General features: G+C 54.0%; 2 protein-coding genes across 2 annotated transcripts in view; one reads left to right on the top strand and one right to left on the bottom strand.

The window, feature by feature from the left end:
- Positions 1-1,990: 1,990 nt before the first annotated feature.
- Positions 1,991-12,898, bottom strand: Mab21l4 (mab-21 like 4). The gene is made up of 5 exons (XM_013118450.3): positions 11,720-12,898; positions 8,089-8,314; positions 5,159-5,312; positions 3,605-3,961; positions 1,991-2,508 (listed from the first exon to the last, which is right to left on the bottom strand). Exons 1-5 carry the CDS (start codon positions 12,234-12,236, stop codon positions 2,416-2,418), a joined length of 1,347 nt encoding a protein of 448 aa, XP_012973904.1. The 5' UTR covers positions 12,237-12,898; the 3' UTR covers positions 1,991-2,415.
- Positions 12,899-19,360: 6,462 nt separating this feature from the next.
- The window catches only part of Crocc2 (ciliary rootlet coiled-coil, rootletin family member 2), a 57,874-nt gene continuing 51,377 nt past the window's right edge, over positions 19,361-25,857 (top strand). The window contains 1 exon segment of the mRNA XM_040752995.1: positions 19,361-19,567. Coding sequence (XP_040608929.1) covers positions 19,490-19,567 — 78 coding nt within the window. The 5' untranslated portion in view covers positions 19,361-19,489.

The following is a 25,857-nucleotide window of genomic DNA, read 5'->3' as shown; positions in this document are numbered from 1 at the left end:
CAGGACTCTAAGTCCCCAGGGAAGTCACCGAGGCCAGCATGAGCTGAGAGGGAGGCCTGGCCACCAAGCCTGATGGCAGGAAGGTCCAAGCCACCGTTCTTGTAACTCATCTGGCCCTCACCCTGCTTGACTGGTCCCAGATATACTGAATCCATTGTCCTCTAGACCCATACTGCACTGCCACCATCATCTTCCACCCCTGCCAACACACATGGGGGCCTGTGGCACTGGGAATGGGATCACATGGGATCACGGGGGCTCATTCGATGTGCATGACACTCCCTTGCTCTGGGGCCTCAGCTCCTTTTTTGAGGCTTGCAGGGACCCACATAATATCATTGACACTATGCTCATACTGTGACATAAACTTGCTAGAGAAGCCACTTCTGGGCTGGTCTCACTCAGAAGTGATAATTACCCCAGTCACTTAGTTGATGGGACATTCCTAGGTGCGGTGCATATAGTCTTCAAGATCCAAAGAGGTCACCGAGTTCCAAGGCAGGCAGGACAAAGTCCCAGCCTACGTTGGACCTCTGAGCCCCAGGGCTTTGCCTATGTGGCAGACCTTAAGGTGGCGCTAAGATTCCCCGTTTGAATTATAGAATGAACACATTTATTTTATAAGCATGTCCCCAATCTGCAGCCCACAGACCACATGGGTCCCAGAATAGCTATGCTTGTATCCCAGCTCATTTGTAGACAATAATGCCATGCTGCAATGTCAAAAGTAGGACACCTGTGTGAGGCACTGAAGAGTCTCCCTAGCCCTGGTGTCATCAGCACAGAGCCCCTCTGTAGCAGGTCTCCCAAGGCCTGTCTCATGCCCACAACAGGAAGGTTAGCTTTGCTCAGATCTAGAACTTACACTGTCCTCTTCCAAGAACCCACACTGCTTCTAGACCTCCTTCTAATGGGACCAGAGAGGATGTGCCTCCCTTATTGGTGCCTACAGAGCAAGTTCCAGAGTCCCTGTTATCCTGTTCTACCATAGATCATATGTCTAGCGCAGTGTCTTGGTGACAAATCACTATTTGGCAAAGTTTCTGTAATCCCGACATGACACAGCCCACCTGGTTCTTACTGAAGTCGCTGTGGTACACTTTAAGGAATGCTATATTCTGCTCCTACACCCTCATGTAGTGTGTTTGGGAAGACTGTTTAAAGGGCAGTGGACTAGGGATGACACACACACACACACTGATACAAGCAAAATAAATACAATTCTAATAAAATTTAGGTGGGCATGGTTGTATATACCTTTAATCCCTGCACTCAGGGATATCTCTAAGAGTCTGAGGATAGCCTGGTCTATTTAGAGAATTCCAGGCAAGCCAGGGCTAAATAGCAAGACCTTGTCGAAAAAAATTAGTGTCCCCTTGGCCTTTCCTGCGCTCACAGCTCTCATCTCTGTTAAATGTGACTTATATTTATCACCAAGGAAGTGAGCAGGGTGGGCTCGGGTCTGTTTAAGTTCCACTCTTGAGACAACACAGCATTTCTCTTGTGTTGGTGATAGCTTGGGCCCTGGTCCCACAAACTTCAGGGACCCTGGGCACTTACTCATTGTGTAGTTGCTCTGACACATGCTGTCAGTCCTTGGCGGACACTGGGACACTGGATGTCCTGCACAAATACGGGACTTGGGTTCCCTCCTCAGAGCCTGGAATGCAGCCCACAGTTCTGAAGCCAAGGAGTAAATGCCACCAAGTGCCAAAGACAACGGAGAAGAGATGTCTCTGAGCTGGGGCACTCAGAGGTCCCGGGCTCCAGGGAAGCTGCTTCAAGCTAATGAGAAGATGTGAGTCACTGGATGCTGGGAACAGGGGACACTGCTCCAGTAACAGAGAAGCAGGTCAGACTAGTATTGGGGAAAGGGAGCTGTGGCAGTCCCTCTTCTGGCTTCAGCTCCTTCTGAACTGGAGAGTAAGGATTATCTGTCCAGGGGAACAGTCTCTGCCTAAGAGTGCGGAAGGTTTGAAATGAAACCATCTTTGCACACAAGTCTTAGGAGTCTATATTTGCAGAGAGATACACCAAGTGGGGGACCCTCCCCACAGGGTACACTGGGGCATTAATGTACTCAACGCTAAACACACAGTGTTTCAACCCCCAGGAGTAGTGTGAAACATAAGCAGAGCAAACGCCCAAGCTGTCTTATGCCTATACCTGTCCTGACTGTCCAATGAATGGATCAATGGGTCCCTGGGAAGCATACAACCAGCCACCTCAGTCCTGGTCTGGAACATGGTGGCTGTCTCAAGACCTCCGTGCCAGCTACTTGAACTCTCCTTGAACAGGAGTCCTCAGGGACTAAGTCCCTCCACCTGTCACTAAAGAGATTCCCCCATCCCCATTCCTTTCCAGAAGTCCCAGGGAGCTCTGCAGGTTGGTAGAGACTGGGCCTCCCATTCCAGCTCAGCTGTTGTCATTTCCCATGGTCTTGGTCTTCTGGAAGATGTTCTGCATGGCTGAGATTCTGTCCTTATCCTGGATGTTAAAGACCTGGAACTGAGGTGGGCAGGGACAGAGGGTCACAGGCAGCCAGGCTATACCTGTCTCAACCATCTTCTCTGACCACCCTGTCTGCAAGGATCCACCTGGTCCGTCACCCCTGCAGGTGAGCCACCCCAGCATTCCTCTTCCAACAGCCTGTATCACACAGCATATCCCCGGAATCCCTGACACAATGACCCCTGAGGAGGTCCCAGTGATTCTGGTTGAAGGTTCCTTCCATGCACATCAGTGACCAAAAATTTTCATGCATGTGGGGTTTTTGTTTGTTTGTTTGTTTTGGTTCTTTTTGGTTTTGTTTTTTCCAGACAGGGTTTCTCTGTATTGTTTTGGAGGCTTGTCCTGGAACTCGCTCTGTAGACCAGGCTGGCCTCAAACTCACAGAGATCCGCCTGTCTCTGCCTCCCGAGTGCTGGGACTAAAGGCGTGCACCACCAACGCCTGGCAAAAAAATGTTAGGCATATGTTGGAGGCAATATTTGGGGCTGGGTGGTGGAGTCCCTGCCTTTGTAGGGGAGCAATGGGCTCTACAGGTGTAGAAGGGACAGCTGGTAGGTACCTCTAGACAGCAGGCCAGAGAACATAAGGTCCCAAAGAGTGTGACCATCAGAATGCCAAGTCCAGGAACACATAGGAAATGGATCCCAGGGAAAATCTAAGCCCCAAGGTAGAGAAGGGTTCTGGGCATTTGTTGTGTGGTTTAGGGTAAGTCTGTGGAACACAGGGGTAATCTCAGGAACTCTGCCCTAACCCAAACCCAAACCCAAACCCTAACCCTAACCCTAACCCAAACCCAAACCCTAACCCTAACCCTAACCCTAACCCTAACCCAAACCCTAACCCTAACCCTAACCCTAACCCTAACCCTAACCCTAACCCTAACCCTAACCTTCCAGAGAGCAGTCTTCACCCTTGGGGCCTTTCTTGAGGTTGCATTCTATGTCCCATGTGACCCTCGGCCATCCAGAGGTCTGGCTTTACCCCCAGAGGTCTGGCTTTACCCCAGCCATCCTTGAGCTCCTGACCTGGGAGGGAGGGGTCAGGGTTCAGGACCAGGGCTCTAGCCACTCCCTCTTGAAACAGTTGCACCCACCTTATCTAGCAGAAAATCAAAGTAGGCAGTGGTCCAGTAGGTAGGGTCACTGGCGGGTAGCTGCAGGAGTGCCTTGACTCCGTTGTCAATGCGTGGTGGACGGCTGTGGCCCAGGTGGGTGACATGGATTCGTAAGGACTCTTCAGGCTGGCTGGCGAAGTGTTCCACACGTTGGTAGATGGCACCGAGGTCCAGGCCACTGTCTTGCAGCAAGTTGTGCTCCGGGTACAGGAAGTGGGGCAGGTTCCTGGTAGCCAGGCAGCAGAGCAGCACAACCAGCAGGCGGTACACCGAGCCCTGCAGGTCTGCCCAGTCCTCCGTTGCTGGGAAGAGCACAGAGGCCCACAGCAGCACCGTCTGCAGGACAAAGTCAGACCTGCCTGTCAATGGGCAGCTGGACCGACTCCCCGCCACCTGCCTGTACACTAGCCCTGCTCCAGCCAACCCTCCTCAACATCTCCGAGTGCCGAGCCCTCTTATACCTGCCACCCAGCAACTCCTGGGGCTCCTACTCCTTCTCTGCCCCTCCTGCTTCCCTCTGGGCCTCTCTTTCCACCTTCTGCTGAACTTCAGAACTTCCTCAGGGTTATCTGAGGCTTCCTCCATCCTTGAGGATTTCTTCATGCCCCTCCTTTGAGCTCGTTCTCTGTAGACCAACCCAGAGGGCCCAACCCAGGGCATTAGAAGTCCTTCTTCTCCTTTCTGCTCCAAGACTCTTACGCGATTAGCCAACTGCAAGTCTGTGTCCTCAGATCCCTGTCCTCCTCCACCACCTCTCCGTTCATTTAGGATCCTCTGAATATCAGACCCCGATGACCCCTGGAAACTGGATACCCACCTCAGGCAGAGGTCTGAGAGAGCAGTCAATGGCCTCAGTCCACACAAGGAGTCTCCCCAGAGCCAGTGTCTGATGACACATCAGCTCACCTGACCCTAACCCCTGGACCAAGGAGGGCGTCCTCTGCATCATGAGCATGCGTCTCCGGAGGATCCCATCGTGAGCATGCATCTCTCGAGGATCCCAGACTTCACGGCCCTACCCACTCTCCTCTCAACGCCCTGGGGGTTAGGGATGGTAGGCACCTTTCCTGTTCTTCTCAGCACTGGACTATTACAAAGCCATAGCAGGATGCAGATGAGACATGACTGAGTGTGCCGTCCCAGGGAGCACAGGAAGGGAGCCGGTGCTCCCATGGGTACCCAGTTGGCTCCAGTCCATAGGGGAACCTGACCAGGATTGTTCATAGACACGGGAGGACTCGTGCTGGGGAAAGGTCCAGCCGTGTGTGGCCCCACTCAGTCATGTGGGATTGCAAGGCCTCCCACATCACCAGTCTAGGGATGGCCAAGGCCATGACACCACTCCACAGCCATGTCTACGAGACCTCGTGAGCTGCGATCTCTTCCTCAGGTGAACCTGGAATCCTCCCCATACCTGTGGCTGCTTACCATGGGAGCTGCTGTGAGGGACACACCTAGGGGGTCACCGCCCTGTGCCGTCTAGTCACTGACATAAGCAACAGAGCACGGCCGGAGGTGAGCTACCATGCGTACCTTGAGGTGGTCAAAGGTTAGGCCGGGGCTCTGGCTGCCACCGCGCCAGCTCTCCAGATTCACCCGGTCGAGGATGGAGAGGCTGTCCAGGCGGTGACCAGGGAAGGAGCCTAGTGCACCCAGCAGGCGACTGAGCAGGTAGCCAGTGGAGACCCTGAAAGCCAGACCCACCTGTCAGTGCCCAGCACCCTGTGTCCCAGCAGAAAGAAAAAGTCCAGTCTGCTGCTGCTCCCCAACTCTAGAGCCTCTGAGTCCCACTTGAGGGCCACACCCTAACTGTGGCCATTCTGGGGCTCTAGGCCCTGTCTCTCAGCAGTTGATTCTGCTTGCTAGCTGGAACACCTAGGGTTCAGACTCCCCATCAAAGATTGCAGGGACAAGGGGAGACCTCAGTCACCCACCTTCTTTTAGACTGGGGCTCGGGGGCCCCAGGCTGGCAGAGGGTGTGGGTTCCACTCTAGAGCTTGTTAGGGAAAGCAAAGCCCCTCCCCTCCATGGGAGCCAGGGGGTGGATAATGTGTGGAGACGCTCAGCTCTGACCCTTAGCACAGGGCACAGCACACCACAGGCTCTCACTTCTGGGATTGCCAGCCCATCACAGGGTAGGGCCTCCACACCCTGTGCGTCTCAGTCCTAAAGGGCAGGCAGAGGTGGGACAACAGAAAGGCCATGTTCTCTTTGCGTAAGGTGGTTCTACTCGGCCGCACCTTTCACCTGCCTTCGTAGGCAGGTGGTTCCTCAGCACGCTTGGCGCGGGCCCTGCTCTGCATGAATAGGTCAGCAAGGGTGCAGGGCATAGGGCCCACAGAGCTCTTCGAAGGCTTCAGAATGCCGCGGCAACTTATAAATGTCACATAGAAGGAACGATTCAGTTCTAAGATGGCGGCACCTTGGGCATGTGTTTCTCCCAGTAGAAACACTGTGGCCTTGTATGTGGATGCCAGTGGTGTCAGGCTTGGATGGGCCCCAGGCCCTGAGTCCTCCTGGCTCAGCTTCTGTCCCTTCACCTTCTCATGGACACTGACTTGGTAGCGGGTGGCCATCACTGAACTCACAGGCTTCAAGGGACTCAAAGAAGCCAGGGTTGGAGATAGGAGCTGGCAGATGAGGGGACACATCTATAACTAAACACCTCAGGTGGAGGAACATTCTTTGAGGGCTCTGTAACTCTGGCAAGGCCACCCCAAGTGAAAGGTATTAGCAAGTTCAAGTTACTTTCATTGGTGTGAGCATCCTCTCTGTGTGAGCATCCTCACTGTGTGCATCCTCACTGTGTGAGCATCCTCACTGTGTGCATCCTCACTGTGTGCATCCTCACTGTGTGCATCCTCACTGTGTGAGCATCCTCTCTGTGTGAGCATCCTCACTGTGTGCATCCTCACTGTGTGAGCATCTTCACTCTGTGTGCATCCTCACTGTGTGAGCATCCTCACTGTGTGCATCCTCACTGTGTGCATCCTCACTGTGTGCATCCTCACTGTGTGCATCCTCACTGTGTGCATCCTCACTGTGGGCATCCTCACTGTGTGAGCATCCTCACTCTGTGTGCATCCCCACTGTGTGAGCATCCTCACTCTGTGTGCATCCTCACTGTGTGAGCATCCTCACTCTGTGTGCATCCCCACTGTGTGAGCATCCTCACTCTGTGTGCATCCCCACTGTGTGAGCATCCTCACTGTGTGCATCCTCACTGTGTGAGCATCCTCACTGTGTGCATCCTCACTGTGTGAGCATCCTCTCTGTGTGAGCATCCTCACTCTGTGAGCATCCTCTCTGTGTGAGCATCCTCACTGTGTGAGCATCCTCTCTGTGTGAGCATCCTCACTGTATGGGCATCCTCACTGTGTGAGCATCCTCACTGTGTGGGCATCCTCACTGTGTGAGCATCCTCACTGTGTGAGCATCCTCACTGTGTGCATCCTCACTGTGTGAGCATCCTCACTGTGTGCATCCTCACTGTGTGAGCATCCTCACTGTGTGAGCATCCTCACTGTGTGAGCATCCTCACTGTGTGCATCCTCACTGTGTGCATCCTCACTGTGTGCATCCTCATTGTATGGGCATCCTCACTGTGTGAGCATCCTCACTGTGTGAGCATCCTCACTGTGTGAGCATCCTCACTGTGTGCATCCTCACTGTGTGCATCCTCACTGTGTGCATCCTCACTGTATGGGCATCCTCACTGTGTGCATCCTCACTGTGTGAGCATCCTCACTGTATGGGCATCCTCACTGTGTGCATCCTCATTGTATGGGCATCCTCACTGTATGGGCATCCTCACTGTATGGGCATCCTCACTGTATGGGCATCCTCACTGTGTGAGCATCCTCACTGTATGGGCATCCTCACTGTGTGCATCCTCACTGTGTGCATCCTCACTGTGTGCATCCTCATTGTATGGGCATCCTCACTGTGTGCATCCTCACTGTATGGGCATCCTCACTGTGTGCATCCTCACTGTATGGGCATCCTCACTGTGTGCATCCTCATTGTATGGGCATCCTCACTGTGTGCATCCTCACTGTATGGGCATCCTCACTGTGTGCATCCTCACTGTATGGGCATCCTCACTGTGTGCATCCTCACTGTGTGGGCACCTTAGACAACCTCTCTGCGAGTGTTTACCTGGCTGTTTGTGAAGGACCCTCCACACCACCTTCCGCAGTGGCTATCTTATCATAGCATTATGATACTAACTATCTCCTGTGCAGAAGATGACCCAGCCATGCCCTCCCGGGACCTCTCTGTGAATTGTTGAACACTAGAAATCCTCCAGAGTGTACTACTGGATTCTAGTGACCTCAGTATGACACAGATGCCCACAGGGCGGAAGCAGGCAAGAACCCCTCAGAGCCTCCTGTGCTGGGCTCAGGGAGCATTGAGGTGTTTCCCCCTTCCATCAAGACCCAAAGGTCCAGAGTGGCGTCTACCTCCAGCGCTGGGCATCAGCTGGCACCAGGTCTACCCCATGGCTGGCGACTCTCCTCAAGGCGCCCTCAGGGAATCCAGGCTTCAGCTGGGCCCCCTCCAAGGCAGGCAGCCTGTGCTTCTTCCGCACCACGGGCACAACGTTGAAGCGGATCTTCCTCCAGCCGCTGGACACCAGCAGGGACAGATGCAGCTCCCCTTCCTTCAGGCTAGCAGCGTTCAGCGAGCCTGCAACAACCCGCCAGCAATCCAGCCTCACTCTTTAGGGCCTAACCCTGCGTTGGTCTGGCACACCCTGCCTGCTGCCACGACTGTCCTTCCCCTTTTCGGCTGTTCCTTTGCCAGCCCATCCATATTGAACTACTGCACAACCCCATTCACGGAGCAACGCCAGCTGAGCGACGTCACAGCTTCCTTCATGAGCCTTCTCTCTGTGGGTCCCCCCCCCTCACTCTCGTTGCCTGAGCCTCTGCCCACACGTCCTTAGACCTGCGGGATCTGCCCCTGACGGTCCCACCTCTGGCCGTGATCAGCTCCACTTGGTGTCCAGACTGAGCCAGGAGAGAGAGCGGGCCCCAAGGAAAAGCACTGGACATAGATGGCATGTGAAGAGCTGTGCTGGGGAGGCTCCCCTGCCACCCTGGGCAGCCCACAGCCTGCAGCTCTCTACTGGACGGCCGTATGAAGACGTCGCATTGCTTCCTTCTGAACCCTTTCGGTCTCCAGTGAAAGTGAGTGGGATGCTCTTGGCCCAGCACCCTGTTCCAGGGACAACTCTAAAGGACAGCCTTTAGCTACGGTGTCACCTACAGTGACTCTCATCCCTCTTCCGGCCAGTTGTGGCCAGGGAGATCAGACATAATAGCCCAGCCCACATGAGAAGAAACAAGGCGGGGGGGAAGTCATCAACCCCAGGCTGGACCTCTCCTGATGAGCTGGTGAAGTTGTGCTCACCTCATGCGCTACCCCACGCACACACGCGTGCTGGTCCTCATACCATCCATACGGGCAGGGCCTGGGCAGCAAAGGCCAGGAGCAGCTCAGGATCAGGTTTGTGGGAGAGAACTGTCAGTGTTGGGAAAGACCGGGGAGGAGGTCCTGGATAACCCCATTTCCAGGCTGCCATGACCCAGAAATCCAGGATAAGCCTGAACATTCTGTACGACCAGGTCTTTGTCTACTTAGCTCTCCAGAATTAGCTACCTCTATCACCTCATGAATGACACATTATGGCCAAGAGACTCCTCTCTCCCCTCCCTACTGAGACCCGTCCCAGGGCTCGGGTCCCTACCATGAACCTCTAGGTCACCTAAGAGGGACATCTCAGGAGTAACAGATGCTTGTGTGTTACTTGCAGGAGTCTTCTACCTCAGCGTTCTCTTCCTTTCTAAACAACTCAGCAACAGAGGAGACACCCACACCATCACACAGGCCCAGAGTGGAACCATTTCCCCTCCTACCCCAGCACTATCCTCCCATGTCTATTGAGGGGCGTGGGTCAGAGGCCAGAACAGCCAACCCTCTGGGAGCTGTTCCCGAACACGAGCCTTGTACCAGGGCCTTCATCGCAAGGAAAGACCTGGCCTTGTTTCCCTTCAGTTTCCACCATCTGCAGGAGAGCTCGGAGGCAACCTCTGGAATTCTCCATCCTGCATGAGCCTCGGTTTCCCTGTGAAGGGGGTGGGGACCCTCTCTGTCCATCGTCTAAATGTCTGCCTGTATTCCTCTAGTCACACATTTTTATTTGTGAAATAGCAGCCTGGAAGACAGCCAGCCACACCTGTTCTCACTAGACTACCTCTAAGCCAGACCTGGCTGGTCTCACCGGTTCTGGGAGTGGATACCTGAACCCTGTCACCAGCAATAGCTTCCCTTTTAAGGAATGTGTTGGAAGCAATGCCTGGAATTTCCCATGGGGCCAGCTCAGCCACAGCAGCAGGAATGGGCCTAGACTGTGTGTGGGGGTGTGGGTGGGTGGTCTCCTTTCTCTGCCAGGAGGCAACATGGGTATGCAAGGTGGGCACTAGAGTTTTGGATGGTCCTTGATGGCCCATAACTTGGAAGTCTCCTAGTTGCCCCCATGGGTCTGTGCTTCAGCAAAACAGTGGGTCTGCAGAAGCCAAAGCCAACTGGCAAAGGCTGTGTTAGGTCAAGCAAGAATTAGAAGGTTCAAGAGATGACCAGGTAAGATGCCAAAGGAGCTGCAAAACACCAGACACTTAATGACGGTCTCTGGCCACCCAAAGGTCAGTCTTCTGCTGTGGGACACCTGGCCTAGCAGGTCTGGATGGGATTGCCCACAGAAACTGACCTCCTGGGGTTGGAAGTCTGAGAGCTTCCTGAATCATGCGGCCCAGACTGAGACCTAGGCATCCAGCTATGGTTCTGCTAAACACCCTTTCCCAGAACCCTAGGAAGCATGAGAAGAAACAGCAGTCCACTATCCCAGGCTCCAAGGTCCCTGGACACGCGTCCAGACCAGGACTCCACACACTAAGGATCTCAGGCATGTCACTGCCCTCCAGGAGAGACACCTGCATCTCTCACTGATGGCACAGTACAAATACCAGGAGGTTGACTTGGGAAGACAAAACCTATGAGAAAGTAGCAACTACCACCATCATGTGTCTGTCTCCTCCCAAGGAAAACAGGACACTCTGTTTGGCCTCCAGGGCCCTATCAACCTGACATACTATACTTGAACCCAAGAGGATGAGCATCATCACTTAGGGTCCCCAATGTTCTTGCTCATCACAGGTTGTACCTACCCTTCAAGCCACCTCTGTGTAAAGAAATTGGCTGCTTCTGGTCTTGCTGGAGCACCATCCATCTGGGCTCCAACACCCCAGATGGCTTAAACAAGATGTCCAGCGAGAGACTGAGGCTGGGCCCCTGGCATATTTGAAAATACCCAGTCTCACAGCCTTCTGGGTCTCAGCGTGTCAAGTTAGCGACTCAGTCACAAACTGAAGCAGGCATGCACACTTACTCGCCTGAGTATATGGAAGCATGAATGCTCATGTCTGCTCACATCCCCGTACATACATGCATTGTGTTTACATCCTGACTCAGACGCGTTGCCACGTTCACATACAGTCTGGCGGACTGCGACCTAGGCTGAAGTGAGGACAGGCGTAAAGCGTCACAGATTGCATCAGGTAACAGACTGGCTTCCCAGAGCCCTGCCGGAGACCCTGTGCAGCAAACTGGCAACAAAACAGCAGGCTTGCTCTAAACTTTCAGACGCTTATAAAGTGACATCCATTAAAATGTCTTCACCAAATCACCATGCAGAAACAGGTCACGTGTGACTCACACCTGCTTTCTCAGAAGTGGTGGGTGCTCAGGGGCCAGAGTAAGTCTCCTGGCTCACAGGGCCCCCAACACACAATGACAACTCACACTACACTCATATGTACAGGGAACACACACAGGGACCTGTATGCAGCCCCCATGGGCCAGTCTATACCCTGAGCACTCAAACACAGTGGTCTCACACACACACACACACACACACACACACACACACACACACACACACACGCACGCACGCACGCACGCACGCACGCAGGCAGGCACACACACACACTGCACACATGGGCAGAGCACCTCCCCCACTCCCCACGCCGTTACCTGGTGGAATGAGGCTGTGGTGCTTGCAATGAACAATGGCAGCCACCAGAAGATCTTTAAGGACACACAGGACTTTACTGGGTACAATGTGGCCACTGCAGCGCTCGTCTCTGCCCTCTGAGGAGACACTGAAGACGTCATCAGTCATCCATGGCTCCAGGCCAGATGTCTCCCTGAGGACACCCAGGCGACAGAGTGCAGGGACACCTCCTGGTTCAGTGGCTTCTGACTCCTCAACCAGGAGAGCCTCGGCGTCCACCCCCAGGGGCACCTCCACATCCAGCGCTTCCTCGGAGGAGCGCAGTGCAAACTGGAAGGCCTCCAGGTCTCGAGAATAGTCAACGAGGAAGCGGGGGTCCAAGGCATGGGCACGCTCCAGCACAGTGAGCAGAATGTTCTCTGCCCTCTGGTAGTCCTGGACACGGGGTGACTCCCGTGACTGGATGGCCAACAGGTAGTGATGCCACAAGGACAGCTGTTCAGTCATGTCTGGAGCAAAGAGACAGGGGGCCGGCATCCTGAGCAGCAGGCAGCAGGGCCCTGGAGGCCCTTGGGGACTGCTCTTCAGCGGGTGTGGACTGGCTAGGAGGAAGAGGGACCTGTCCAGGTGAGGAGCAGGTCGGCAGGCAGGCTCAGCTCCCCATGGGCAGAGCTCCAGAGTGACAGGCTCCGTGCAGCAGGTTAAATAGCTGAACTCCGGCCAAGGCCTTTGAAGTGCGGTGAGTCAGTACCTAACAATTAAGAGTACCACAGGGGCCTGTCCAGGGAGGTGGAGGCCCAGCTCCTTACCTCTCTCCTCCCTCCTCAACCTATGTTCAAAACATAATGGTCTAACCTGGAGGAGGGCGTGTGTGTCCAAGGCTTCACACCCCACCCCAACCCAAAAGCTACTCACACTGCCTCTGTGAAATGGGCCGTCCTTGCCCAGCCTCCCTTCCCATGGTTCAGATGGGAAGGCAATGGCTGCCAGAACCTGCGTGGGTCCAGGGCTCTCTAAGGCAGCTTGGAGAGGAATAAGCCTCAGGCCAGACCTGGGCAGTGTCTCCTAAGCATTTCCCAGATACCAGTATAAATCAATCCTCCTCCATTTACTGTCCATGTAATTGGCCAGCTCGGCCCCTCGGGCTCCCTGTCCCATTCACCAGCCTCCCTGAGAAGAGCTAGCACACACCTGGCCAGGAGCCGCTGCCTTCTAGGAGAAGCAGCCTCTGGCTCCGCCTCATGGCTGGAAAGTCTTACCCTACAAGCCACCTGCCAGTGCCCTGCCCACCGCCTCCTCCCTGCTCAGTGTTGTACAAGCCCAGACTGGCAAAAGGGAGCCGCCTAGCGACCCTTGGCCCTCAGAGGGGCCTCAGTGCAGAGGCAGCTCAGCTTCTAGTCTGCAAAGAGCCAAGAAGGTGCCAGCCCCACAGGTGTCAGAGAGATGCCACCTCTGCAGCCACACCACGTGTGGCCTCAGACCCCAGCCATCTGCACTAATCAGAGCTGCCAGGCAATAGAATAGGAAAGGCCACCCTTCTTGGAGTGGCTGGCCGCTCGGAGCCTCTGAGGAATTGCAAACCGTAGGCAGGCCTCTGTGAGCCTCCATGATGGAGACAGGCTTCCCTCCAGTCTGGCCCAGCCCTGTGTATTGGGCTGCCCAGCATATGGCTCACCCTCTCCAAGGCTGTCCAGTTCCAGAGTGCTGCCTCTGCCCTCCCCACTGCTCTTGCTATGCCCACACAGCTTGCCCGCAGCTCTGTGATCTGTGAACCGTGGGCCCTGCAGACCTAGATAGCTCAGCTCTGACCCAGGGTCAGCAGCCAGTTCCTTCCTGCTCAGACCTGGACTTTCCCAGCTTTTCTACACAACCTCACAGACATCCCTTCAAGTCACTGAAGAGACCGAGCCACCCCAAGCAAAGTGCTGCCCAAGCTCCTCGCCCTGTATGCTGCCCGCCCCTGTGAAGGTCAGAAGCATCACTTGTCGTGGGATGGTGGGAGAGACCTGTGTTCTATTTGCTCAGTCTGCCCTCGCCCCATGAGTGGAGCGTGTGTGTGTGCCCACCGGGGAGGATCACACGAGAGGCGACTGTCTACAGCTTAGTGACGTAAAGCCCACAGCAGCTGAAGTCGCTGCTGCCTCACACACCAGCCCCACAGCCCAGGCTGCTTAGGAGAGCTCCAGGTTTGTCATCTGTGGGGTAAGCAAGCATTTGAGGCTACTGCTCTTCAGGAGGTGCAGAAGCTGCGGACAGAGAGCTGGGGGTGGCCTGGGGGACAATAGTAACCTGGAGTGGATGACGGCACCAACAGGGTGAGCACCAGCATGGAGGCAGGCCTGGGAAACCCTAGCCACACCACACCCAGCCGAGAGCAGAGCTGAGCAGGATCCCCTGTGCCTGTCACCAAGCTGTGTCTCAAGAGAAGCCAGATGTCGACAGAGATACTTAGACAGTGGCTCTCAACCTTCCTAATGCCATGACCCTTTAATACAGTCCCTTATGTTGTGGTGACCCCCAACCGTAAAATTATTTCCATCACTACTTCATAACTGTAATTTTGCTACTGGTATGTCTCATAATGTAAGTATCTGATAACCAGGGTATCTGATAAGTGACTGTGAAAGGGTCATCTGACCCCCCCCAAGAGGGGTCACAACCCACAGATTGAGAACCACTGTCCTAGGAAGGAAGGAGGGAACTATGGGGAAGACCAGTCTGCTAGTCATCTTCAAGGTTGTGTTGGGTTTCCTGACAGCCTGGAGCTGACCTGCTGTTTGTTCGCTGGGCCTGAAGAGGTGGAATCCAAGCTCAGGGCTGGCAGATGGGGACTGAGGAGCAGGCGGGGTGACAGCTTCACCCTCAGACATGGAGGGGCTCCAGGCAGAAGCTGGCGCTACAGCTTTCCAGTTGTTTCCTGTTCTCACATAGCTAGGACACCCGAGCACGCCCCAGAGGGTTCAAGCTGGAGAAACACACGGCTGTCCCTCACTTGTTCTGGGGAAAGGCAGTGCGAGGCTGAGGGCCCTGCGTGGGAAGGTTTTGCAAGAGAGGGAGTCTAGATGCCGCCTATTCCTTCCGCCTGCCCAGTGTCTGTCTGCAGAGAGGAGGGGTCAGGGCCACATAAGGAGACCATCTCCCCGTCTGCCATTCATCGCATCCTCCCTTGCTCCTTCCTCCCACCCCTGTAGTCCAAGGATGTCAGTACAGTCTCCCTACCCAGCCTTCACCTTCTCCACCAGCCCCTCTGTTACTCAACCTCAGGTCTCAGGAGAGATGGTCTGGGCTGGAGGCACCTCTGACACCACGCACTGGAGACTTATGGGAAACTCCTCTGTGTCTGGTGACTGGGGGTATGTTCTACATGGCGCTGGAACACACACTCTGCTGGCCCAGGATTGGGATCATCACCTGTGATCCTTACTATCACCCCACTGCTGCCCGATGGGGACACTGTGAGCCCAATTCAGTCACAGCCTGGTGCTGAGCAAGCGGGGGTATGTGGGCTGTGTCACCTGTTCAGTGGAGCACAGGACACAAAAGATAGGGAGGGGCGCCAGATTCAGTGTGGAAAGGAGTGCTGGGGGGATTCTGCCAGGCCAAGAAGCACAAGTGTGGCTCACTCGACACACAGGGTACACAAGGCCACTCCGCCTGTCCCAGGGCCATCTGGTCAACCCAGGACAGACTAGACGCTGGCAAGTTCTGGGTTCAGAATCTTTGGGTGCAGTCTCTACTAGGTCTTCCTTTATCTCCGTGTTCACAAGAAAGATTTTTGTTATTGTTGGGTTTGGATTTAGGGGTTGCATAGGGACTTACTGAATAAGTAAGCATAGCATTTATTATTATTATTATTATTTTGGTTTTTACGAGACAGGGTTTCTCTGTATTGTTTTGGAGGCTATCGGTCCAGCCCGGCCTCGAACTCACAGAGATCCGCCTGCCTCTGCCTCCCGAGTGCTGGGATTAAAGGCATGCGCCACTACCGCCCGGCAGCATTTATTATTTTAACCATATTAAAGTATGCATTAAAATGTTCTCACTGTGTAGCTGTCACTACTGCTATCCACCTTCAGAACTTCATCTTTCTCTTCTTTCGTTTTGTTTTTTATTTTTCTTTCTTCTTTTTTTGAGACAGAGTCTCACTATGTATCCCTGACTGGCCTCGAATTCACTATGTAAACCAGGCTAGCCTTGAACTCACGGAAATCCACCTGCCTCTGTCTCCTGAGTGCTAAGTGTGTACCATCATGCCTGACTGGACTCTTATCTTCTCAAACAGAAACTGTCGCCATGAGACACTAGCTGCGCCTCCCCACACACACACACTCTTACACACTTACACACACACACTTACACACACACTCACACACTCCTCCCCAGCCTCAGCAGCGAATGGGGAGAATGGTTGCCTCTGTCTGCAGATCTCACAGCTCTAGGAACTTCACATAGATGGAACTGCACACTCCTGTCTTGCTGTGACTGGCTTACCTACTTCACTCAACCTGATGTCCTCCAGGTCCATCCCCACCACAACACGGGTCAGAGCCCCCCTCCTGCTAAATACTGAGCAATCATTCACTGTACGGATGGCCAATTGTTGCTTATCAGACACTCGGTTGCTAGGAACGTGGCAGCCAGATCTCCCCATCTCTGTTTTCTGTTCTTCTGAGTACACACCCAGACATGGAATTGCTGGCTCACGTGGCATGCGTTTGATTTCTGAGGAAGTACCATGCTGTTCTCAGTCAGCTTCACCATTTGACATTCCAGCAGCACCCAAGGCCTCCAGTTAATCTTCATCTTCATCAGCATACTTTTCTGCTTTCTTCATAGTAGCCACCCTAAAGGGTGTGGCGTTCATCAGCACAGTTTTCCCCTAACAATTAGTAAGGTCAAACATTTTGTAACCTTTGTATGTGTCCAAAAGAGACATGTCTATTCCCATTCTTGGCTCATCTTTCAATTGTGCTGTGTTGCTGAGTGTGTGGAAATTTTTATAAATTTTTTCCTCTATCAGATGAATGATTTGCAAGTATTTTCCCCCATAGTAGTCTGGGTGCTGTCTTTTCTCTTTCTTAGTATGGTCCTTAGGTATGAAATGTTTTAATGGTTATGAAGTCCATCTGTTATTGTTGACATCCATGCTTGCATGGTTGTATCCAGGAAGTCACGGCCACGTCCGGTGTCTTGGGCCCTCCTCATTTCTTCACGCTGTGGTCCTTGCTAAGCTGTGAATGACCAGCAGCCCCACACTCTCTCCTGTCACTGAGGGCAGACTGCCCTCCCAGTCTCTTCCTGGTTGTGTCTTGGTATTCAGTGTTCTCCGTTCCTTCAGAATGGAAGACAAGGGCAGGGTCCCACACTGGCAGCCATTGTCCAGGGCCATCCAACCACTGCCCTTTGAACAGGCAAGGTAAACACTGAGAAGGTAGATAGTGAGGTTCTCCTCTGCCAGGGAACCCCTCGGGTCCTCATCTGGACCCCCTCAGACACAGTTGGCCTCTCTTCTTTATGCCATCCACTGGACCTATGAATGCCATCATCTGCCATCCCTGACCCAAACCTTCCTGGAGTAGGAAAGGGACATTATAAGTCCTCATGAAGGGTCCTATGTGACGACCAGGTGCCCACAGCCTCCCCCCAACCCTGCCCTGGTCTCTCTGCCTCACTCAACAACCAGGAATGAGGATGGTGTCATTCAGCTTCAGAAGTAGCTCTGATGCCTGGCCCTGCTGGGCTCTGCTATCCTCCGAGCACAGTTCATGCTGGGGACAACTCTTACGCTGCGAAGAGGGTGGAGGGCACAAAGGTATGGCATGTCCTGTCCGTGCTCCACATCCCCAGGGTAGCCTGTCTAGCCAGAATCGCTCTGGAATCTGACTTGCTGTCTGTGGCCATCTCTGTCCCTTTGGTGACTGTGTGCCCTGGAGACAGGGTGGACTGCACACGTGCCAAACTCACAGGTGCAGAGGTGGCAGCCATTGCTCACAGGGAGTGACTCTTGAGGACAGCCGAGGCTGGGCTGACCTGGGTTGCAGCCCCTGTGCTATCCGAAGTGCGTGCCCTCTAGGGTCTGGCAGGGGAGTGCCCTGGGCACTGTACTTATTCTGACTCATCACACCCTTACTCACTATACCAAGGCTAAGCTCCCACTATGGCCAGTGTGTCTGTGCCCGTCCATGCCTGAGGCCAGCCATGACGACGCTCACGTTCAGTGCCCAAGAGCTATAAGCTGTCCTCCAAGGAACTGGAAATCCAGGGTTTTCAGTGTCCTGGGGCTGTTTCTGGCGAGGTGTCAGGTATGGAGGAGGGAATGGTACCAAACGCCCTTCTGAAAGTGAGTCTCCCTCTGAGTACAGAAGTACTGAACAGCCTGCCGGACAGACGGCCACAGACAGGGCAGAGTCAGCCGCATGCTGGGAAGATGGACAGTAGGGACAGAACATGTCCTTGACAACTAGGGTGGAGCTTGCTCCTCAGACTTCAGGACAGGAGGCTCAGGGTCCTGGCCCAACAGTCCAGTCTGTTAGGAGAAGAGACAAGGTCCTCCTGAGCCCCACTCTCCTCAGTGGGCAATCTGACAGGGCTCAGTATAGAACATGCTCTGGGCTTGTCATAAAGATTCTCCTTGTCAATAGGCCTGGACCAGAAGCCCATTCATGGACCACATAGAGCCAAGGCTAACCCCAATATCCAGGGTAGATGCAAAGATGCGGACTCAGACTCCTGGGTACATGGACCACATAGCGCCCAGGCTAACCCCAGTATCCAGGATACGTGCAAAAACAGGCTCTTAGGCTCCTGTGCATGGCCAGGAAAGGCGGGCATGCTATGCCAGAAATGTAGATGAACAAATTTGTGATTTCCATGTCAAATTTTATTGAATAACAGTAAGTACACAGGGTTAGCAGCTCCAATAATGTAAATTTTTAGAATAATTCCACCTTCCTTGATCACCTGACCCACGATGAGGGCAGACTCTTTTATTCTAATTTTAATTACTAATATCAGCTTTGGCATCACATAGCACGCAGTAAATGTATCTCTGTATCTGCATACATATGTACAGGCTACAGAATAGAGCAGCCGGGTTCAAAAGGCTTCAGAAGTAGGTTGAGAATCTGTACTGATGAGATTATGAGCCAGACCAGTGCCAATGGGGTGATGACGGGCGAGAGATGCAATTCTATACAGCCTAGGCAGAGCATGCTGCAGAGCAGGTAACCTGCCAGGCTGCAACGGGGAAGGATGTAGAAGATGGAACCTCCTTTGTCTGTCCTTCCCTGATCCTTAGATAGCCGCGACACGTATCTCACTACTGATCACAAAGTTCTTTGACACATTAACTAAGTCAGTTTGTGACCCTGAATCTCAGAGAACGGGCTTGTGGTCTGCACCTTTGGGTGTGGTCAGCAAGCAGTCTCTCTAGACAGTAAATAGGGGCTCTAGGAAGAGGCTGGTCCCTCCCTGGGGTCAGCTTCACTCCAGGTCTCCATGGAAACCGCTTCGCCCAACAGTGTTCCTTAGTTCTCACAACAAGCCTTTACTCCTATTTCCAGGGAAACCCAGCCCTCAGCGTCCTGGTTGCCGCAGCAACACTCATGGGCTTGTTTGGCATGTGGTCTCCACAATCAAGGTGCGGCAGCTGGGCGCCCAGGAACAAGTCAATTAACAGAGCAGAACCAGCATAGCGGCCCCAGGTACTGCACGCAGGTGTGGGGAGGCATAGAGGACGGAACTGGGCAGCCCAGCCGCTGCGTCTCTGAGGTTCTGTGCCCCTGCCCAGGATGAGCTCCGTGTCCAGCAACCCTGAAGATGGGGACTCCACAGAGCAGTCTCAGCTGGGGCTAGCCACCGTGATCCAGGTCAGTGAAGTGGCTGCCCTCTGTGACCCCTGGAGAGCAGGTCCTGAGAGCACTTAGGATGCTGCAGGGAGTGTTACAGTGCCTCCAAGAAGCATGTTCTCCTTGCACGTGTGCTCAGGGTAAACATGAGGAAGCAGCTCACAGGCCGGCCCCTCTGGAGCCCTGGGCCTGCAGCCTGCACACCAAGGTGTGGGGGGAGACAGGGTCCACCGTTCTGGTAGCCAGGTATGGAAGCAGCTGGGTCTGAGCTGGAAGGGAGACTTCGATTTGGGGGTATTCCCAGTACCCACTGCGAAAGCTGTAGAAGTTTCTTTTCTACCTCCATGGAACTTGACGGACTCACCCAGCCCACATCTCACCCCTCACCACCTCCCATTCCTCAAAGCTCACTGACCAACCGTGCTGTCCCTCATCCGAGACCTCCACACCCTGTTCCCTGCACTGTCGTCACCCAGCCACCCCAGCCGGGCATTCCCCATCCCCTGGGGATCTCAGTGCACCCCACCTGCTGACTCAGAGTCTCTCAGTCCCTCAGAGCCATGCTGCAGGGGGTTGACGCGGTCCTAGGTAAACAGTACATCAGGTCCCCTGAAGGCAGTAACTGCACAGATGGTGCCAAGAGGCTGAATGACACGGTGGCACGCATACACATCTGCCCACATATGACAGACCGGGACACAAACAGAGTATTAAAGACAGTTGGCGTGGAGCAGATGGCTCAGTGGGTGAAGACAGTCGCCATCAAGTCTGATGATCCGAGTGTGATCTCTGGGAGTCACATGATGATGAGATCCAAATCCCCAAATTTGTCTTCTGACCTCCACACTATGGCACACACACACTCACACACAAACACACACACAGCACACACACGCACACACACGCACACACACGCACGCACACACACAGCACACACATAGCACACACACGCACACATGCGCGCGCGCACACACACACACAGCACACACATGCACGCACACACACACAGCACACACACAGCACACACACGCACACACGCGCACACACACATACTCACACACTCCAACACCACACACAAATAAATAGGTGTAATTTTAAAAATAAGTTAGTTGATGCAACAAGACAAGAGATTGTCCTGGGTAGGGACTCTTGCCTGAGAGGCCACTCTGCGAGCTCTACATGATGAAATCTCAGGCTGAGTTCTGAGATCAAGGCTAACAGTGGGTTCTGAAAGAGTGGTCAACACACCACAGCTCACAAAATACTCACAGCCTAGCACGTCTGAGCATCACCCTGTAAGGACCTGATCGTCTCCTCCGAGGCTTGAGGGTGGGAGTGAGTGGCTGTGTGTTTGCCAGTGGACTTGAGGGAGAAACCGAGGATGATGCAGACCTCTCTAGGCCTGGGTGCTGGGGCCTTCTGCCTGCACCTAACCCCACTGTCCCTGGGAAGCTGTCACCTGAGAGTCATACAGAGCCTGGTGAGGCTGTTCTGTCTGGCCGGCCACACCTGCTATTTGCACAGCTGTGATTGAGATCTCTGTGCAATTACATCAGGTGAGCACGCATCAGGAAGGCGCCATGAGATACCCAGATAGGCGTATCAGACCAGCGGCTGGACTCTAGGGACCTCCAGCTCCTCTGGCTACATACGGGGTACTGCAGGACCCAGAGGAGGGTAGAGCTTGAGTGGGGGAAGCCTCCTACGTGACCATGATGCCTTTGACATCAACCTGCTTCCTGTTCTGGAAAGAGCTCCTCAGCATTCCTCTTCCTCCAGCCAGAGTTCCCTTTCCCTTGCCTCTTCTGCACACCCTCCCCCTGCAGTGTCCCAGAGCACCCAGCCCACGGGCCTCTTGTGAGACTTGGGAGCCCTGAGCTTGGTCCTGAGTGTGGGGTGGGGGAAGACATTGGCTCGGTGAGTTCAAAGACCCCTAAAATTACACATGAAATGGGGGGCTCACTGCACACCAGGAGATGGAGCTCCCCGGGTCCTCTCAGACCCAGAACTGATGGCACGCCTAAGACTAATGGGAAGTACAGTGAGAGGATTTTTCACCCTTGACTTGGTTGCTTTAATGGCCTAGAACTTTTCAAACTGTTTCTTTTGGGTTACGTTCTAGTTTTCTGGGAACTTGTCCATTACAAATTTTCATATTTATTGGCAAAAGCTGTTGCTATGGTTTGGGTGCGGTTCGAATGTGCCCCCAAAGGGTTCACGAGCTGGAAGTCTAGGGGGTGACGGTAACGAGGAGTGGAAAGTGTTTAGGTCATAGGGCACTGGCCCCAGAAGGGATTGGTGACTTCCTTCTGGCCCCCACTTCTCCCCAGGATGAGCTGTTATTAAAATAAAAAGGAGCAAAGGCAGCTCCTGCGTTCTCCTTCCACACACCATACTCCCTTTTCTTTCACAAAGCATCCGTCACAATGGCATTTGCCATGTTGGGAGAAGCCAGACCCCTCACCAGTGCCCAGCAGAGGCACTGCCTCCAGCCCCATGAGTTAGAGGGCCCCCATTCCTACGCATGGCCCCACCTCACGCAGCAGCAGGATGTGGACAGGGTGGTGGTGGTGCACATGTGTCTGTCCTGCTAATATCACAGGACCTGAAGCAGAGAAAGCAGCCACTTAGGACACCCTGCTTAAGTACAAAACCGTGCTGGACTAACCAGCAGTGAGTGGGTCTCCCTGAGCCGCACTTGCTCCTTCCTCTCCTTGGCTGGTAATTTGTGACCCGTGTCCTAGTTAGGGTGTCTACTGCTGTGATAAAACGCCATGATCAAAGTCAACCCAGGGAGGGAAGGGTTTATTTCATCTTACAGCTGTAGTCCATCACCCTGGGAAGTCCAGGCAGGAACCTGGAGGCAGGAACTGATGCAGAGGCCATGGGGGAGTGCTCCTTAATGACCTGCTCAAGCCTGGTTTCCTGTACAATCCAGGACACGCCCAGGGGTAGCACTGTCCTCAATGCACTGGGCCTCCCACAACACCCCACAGACTTGCATACAGGCCCGTCTTATAAAGGCATTTTCTCACCGTCCAGCTCCAAAGTGCTTTCATCTTCTCAGACTGCCACCCTCATTAGACACCAATTCTTCCAGCCCGTGGCAGTCACCAGCTTGCTCTCTGTCGCTGGGTATCTGAGTTTTTGGATGAAACTGTCTGACAGCTTATTTCACTTAGCACAGTATCCTCAAGGTCCTCCCATGTCATAGCATCACCAAGTCATTCCTCCATGGACCTCTGAGCTGCTTCACCACCGTGAGCATCAACGGGATGCAGGCTCATCCGTCTGGTTCTCTGGCTTCATTTTTGTGGGGTCTGTTCTAGAAGAACTGTGGGCTCCAGCTCTAACTCTACACGAACCTGCCTTACTTTTCAATGACTCCTGTAAGAACTTGGACATTATGCTGGCCAGCTCCTGTCACCTGGCCGAATGTACTCAGGCAGTAGCCTGGTCAGCCCAGGGTTCCATGCTTGTATAGTCTGCACGCAGGTGCAAAAGACCCCTTTAAAAGAAAGACCCTGCCCACTTAAGCTCCCTTCCCCTCTCTCTTTCCTGCTGTTCCCCCAGGGCAGATGGAACATTTCCTGTCTCCCTCTTCTGTCCTCTAAGTCTCTTTACCTGTTTTTTCTTTCTTTCCTTCCTGCCTTTCCCTTCCTAATAAACTTCTCACTAATCTCTGTCTTCCTGGCGTGTTTGTCCCCCATCTTGCTCACCCTTGTCTGTCATGGAATCCTCCAAGGTTCACCACAAGCTTCATCATAGCAACTCCACTATTTTACATTCCCGCTTTCTTCTGGGAACGCATGTGTTTAAAGCAAGGCTTTAGCTGGAGGACCTGTTTTCACTCACTCAACTGCTGATGACAGCCAACTCTTCAACCCTCTGGACTCACGTGGTCTAACATCGGCTACCCAGGGGTAGTGCCAGGGCCCAGCCTCACAGGATGAAACTCTTCAGACGCCATCACCATCGTAAACTACCTCTGCCCTCTGACTGACCAGCTAAATCTGAGGTTTCCCCAAAACAGCTCACAAAACTCAGGCACCTCCTCCATGATTCAAAGGACCCATTCAGGGAAATGCACAGAGGGGTGATGCCAGGTATGGCTGCAGCACCCTGTTGGGGTGCATGCCTGTCCCAGATCTGCATCTGCACCAAGCCCCTCACTGGGGTTTCCGTGGGTACTTCCTGTGCAAACACTACTGATTACATCCCCGGTGACTGGAGCCCTAGGTCACCAGATGTCTTGGGGGTGGGCAGAAAGATCCAGAGCTCTCATCTGGCTTTGTCACCCAGGGACCCGCCCACCCCCTCACACTCCCCTTTCAAAGTCACTCCTCATTCCAAAGATCAACGGTGTGAGGTTCCAGGAGCGCAGGCTCCACCAAGGACAGGAGTTGACCATGGACCACATGTGGCCTGGCCACAGTGCTAATCACATGCCAGCCAGGGAAGGACACACTGACTATCTCTGTCTCCAGGGCCACATGTCCAGACACCGGTGCCACTGCAGGACCAGGGAGACCACATCCTCTATCAGACTCTTCTTACCCATGGTCCAGACGCAGGCCCCTCCCTCCCCAGAAGAGCATCCCATCCCCTCTGTCTACCCATCCCCCTCTTTGCTCCCCCCCCCCTTGCTCTTTGTCCTGGGCCCTTGGGAGCACGGCTTTGCAGGCCTGCCACCTTCCCCCAGGAAGCCTGTGTGGGTGTCGGGACATAGGGGCAGACAAGACAGACAGCATCTTCAGCCTGCTGAGCGTTCCCTGCTCTGAGTCATTTTGTAGTTAGTGATTCATACCTTTGGCCATTCCAACACAACTTTCAATTACTTGTGCTGGGAACCTGTCTGAGCCTGTTTGGACGCCAAGCCTTGTGCTAGGGGTGGATGGATAAGCTGTCCCCTTCATCCTCATCCCCTGCTCCCCATCTAGCCCCCTCACGACTTTAGATGCTTCTAGTCCAGGGTCAGGGCCCATGCGCCAGCTTGGCAGGTACAATACAGGGTGTCAATCAAAGCAGAGGTAAAGCCGGCCTGTCAGACACAGAGATAGACATTACCAGGTCTATGGGCTCCAGTGGTGCCGACCAAACCCTCCTCAGGAGGCCAAAGTGCTGTCGGCCAGGCCAGTTCACCAAGGGGATGTAGAAGGGTCCGTGGACGTCCACCAGGTGCATATAAGGCAGGGGCTTGTCCAGAGACCTGGATATCCAGAAAACTAGCCCCACAAGTGTTTGGGGACCTAGGGTTGAGCCTCAGTCCTAACACAGACTCTCTCAGTGGTCCTAAACTTGCCCCAGCCCAGGCTCTCCCACAGAGGGAGAAGGGCAGAGTTTCCAAGTCATGGTAACTGATTTTAGAACAGCTGCTCCTGGACAGTGGACAGTGCTAAGAAACTTCAGCCACTCACACTGCATTCACACACGTCACACACTCTCTTACTGTCCATCATGTTGTAGCCCCCGCCCCACATCCCCATCCCACCCCCACCCCTAGCCTAGTCTCAGTTCCAGAAGTTGGGCTGGCCCTGCAGTCCTTCTGCAGTACTGACTGTGGCCACACGGGGGCACTGTTGGAGCTCAGCATCCAGACGTTAGCGGCAGGCCTAGCCACCCCTGCACTGCACTGAGCTCTCTGTCACCCAGCCCTGTCTTGCCGGCTGCCTAGGTTAGGGTCTGAGATAGTATCAAGTTACACTGGCCTTGTCTGTTGAATATCTTCCCGGAGACTTTAAATGGGGGTTTGGAGACCAGGCCCAGCTTTCAGCTGAGTTCTTTATTTGAAATATATGGCTGAGTCCTGCCTTTCTCCACACCTGAAGCAGCCAAGTCCCTTTTTAATCCATTCTGCTCTCCGCTGAGGGCCAGCACCTAGACTGTGCACCTGTCTGTGGCTGTGGTCATGAACACGAGGCCGTGAGTCAGCTCGCGAGCTTTGCCATGTCTGCTTCCTGCCTCTGTGTCACACGTCCCGGCCACAGGAAGACCCTGCAGGTCTTCAGGGAGTGGGCCAGTGCTGCTGGCACCAAGGGGACCTCAGGGAGTCCACGCAGGGGACACTGGGGGACAGTGGGAGATTCACACTCATGCCTTTGCAGTCCCTGCTTGGTTCTGGTTAGGCTGGGAAAATGGAAGCCACCTCCTCAGTTACACCCCTAGAGAGCTTAGTGGGTTTTACTTGTTTTTGTTTTGCTTTGTCTTGTTTTGTTTTCTCCTCTACCTGCAGCCTGGAAGGAGAGTGTTGGGCTACCCTCTGGGACCACTTGGGGTGCCTGTCCCACTGTTTGAAGCAGCAGCGAGAGGCC

Source organism: Mesocricetus auratus, unplaced genomic scaffold (assembly GCF_017639785.1).
Source record: "Mesocricetus auratus isolate SY011 unplaced genomic scaffold, BCM_Maur_2.0 Super-Scaffold_100010, whole genome shotgun sequence".
NCBI classification, from domain to species: domain Eukaryota; kingdom Metazoa; phylum Chordata; class Mammalia; order Rodentia; family Cricetidae; genus Mesocricetus; species Mesocricetus auratus.
Note: the sequence above shows the minus strand (reverse complement) of the source record. Positions and strands in the feature narration are given on the sequence as shown.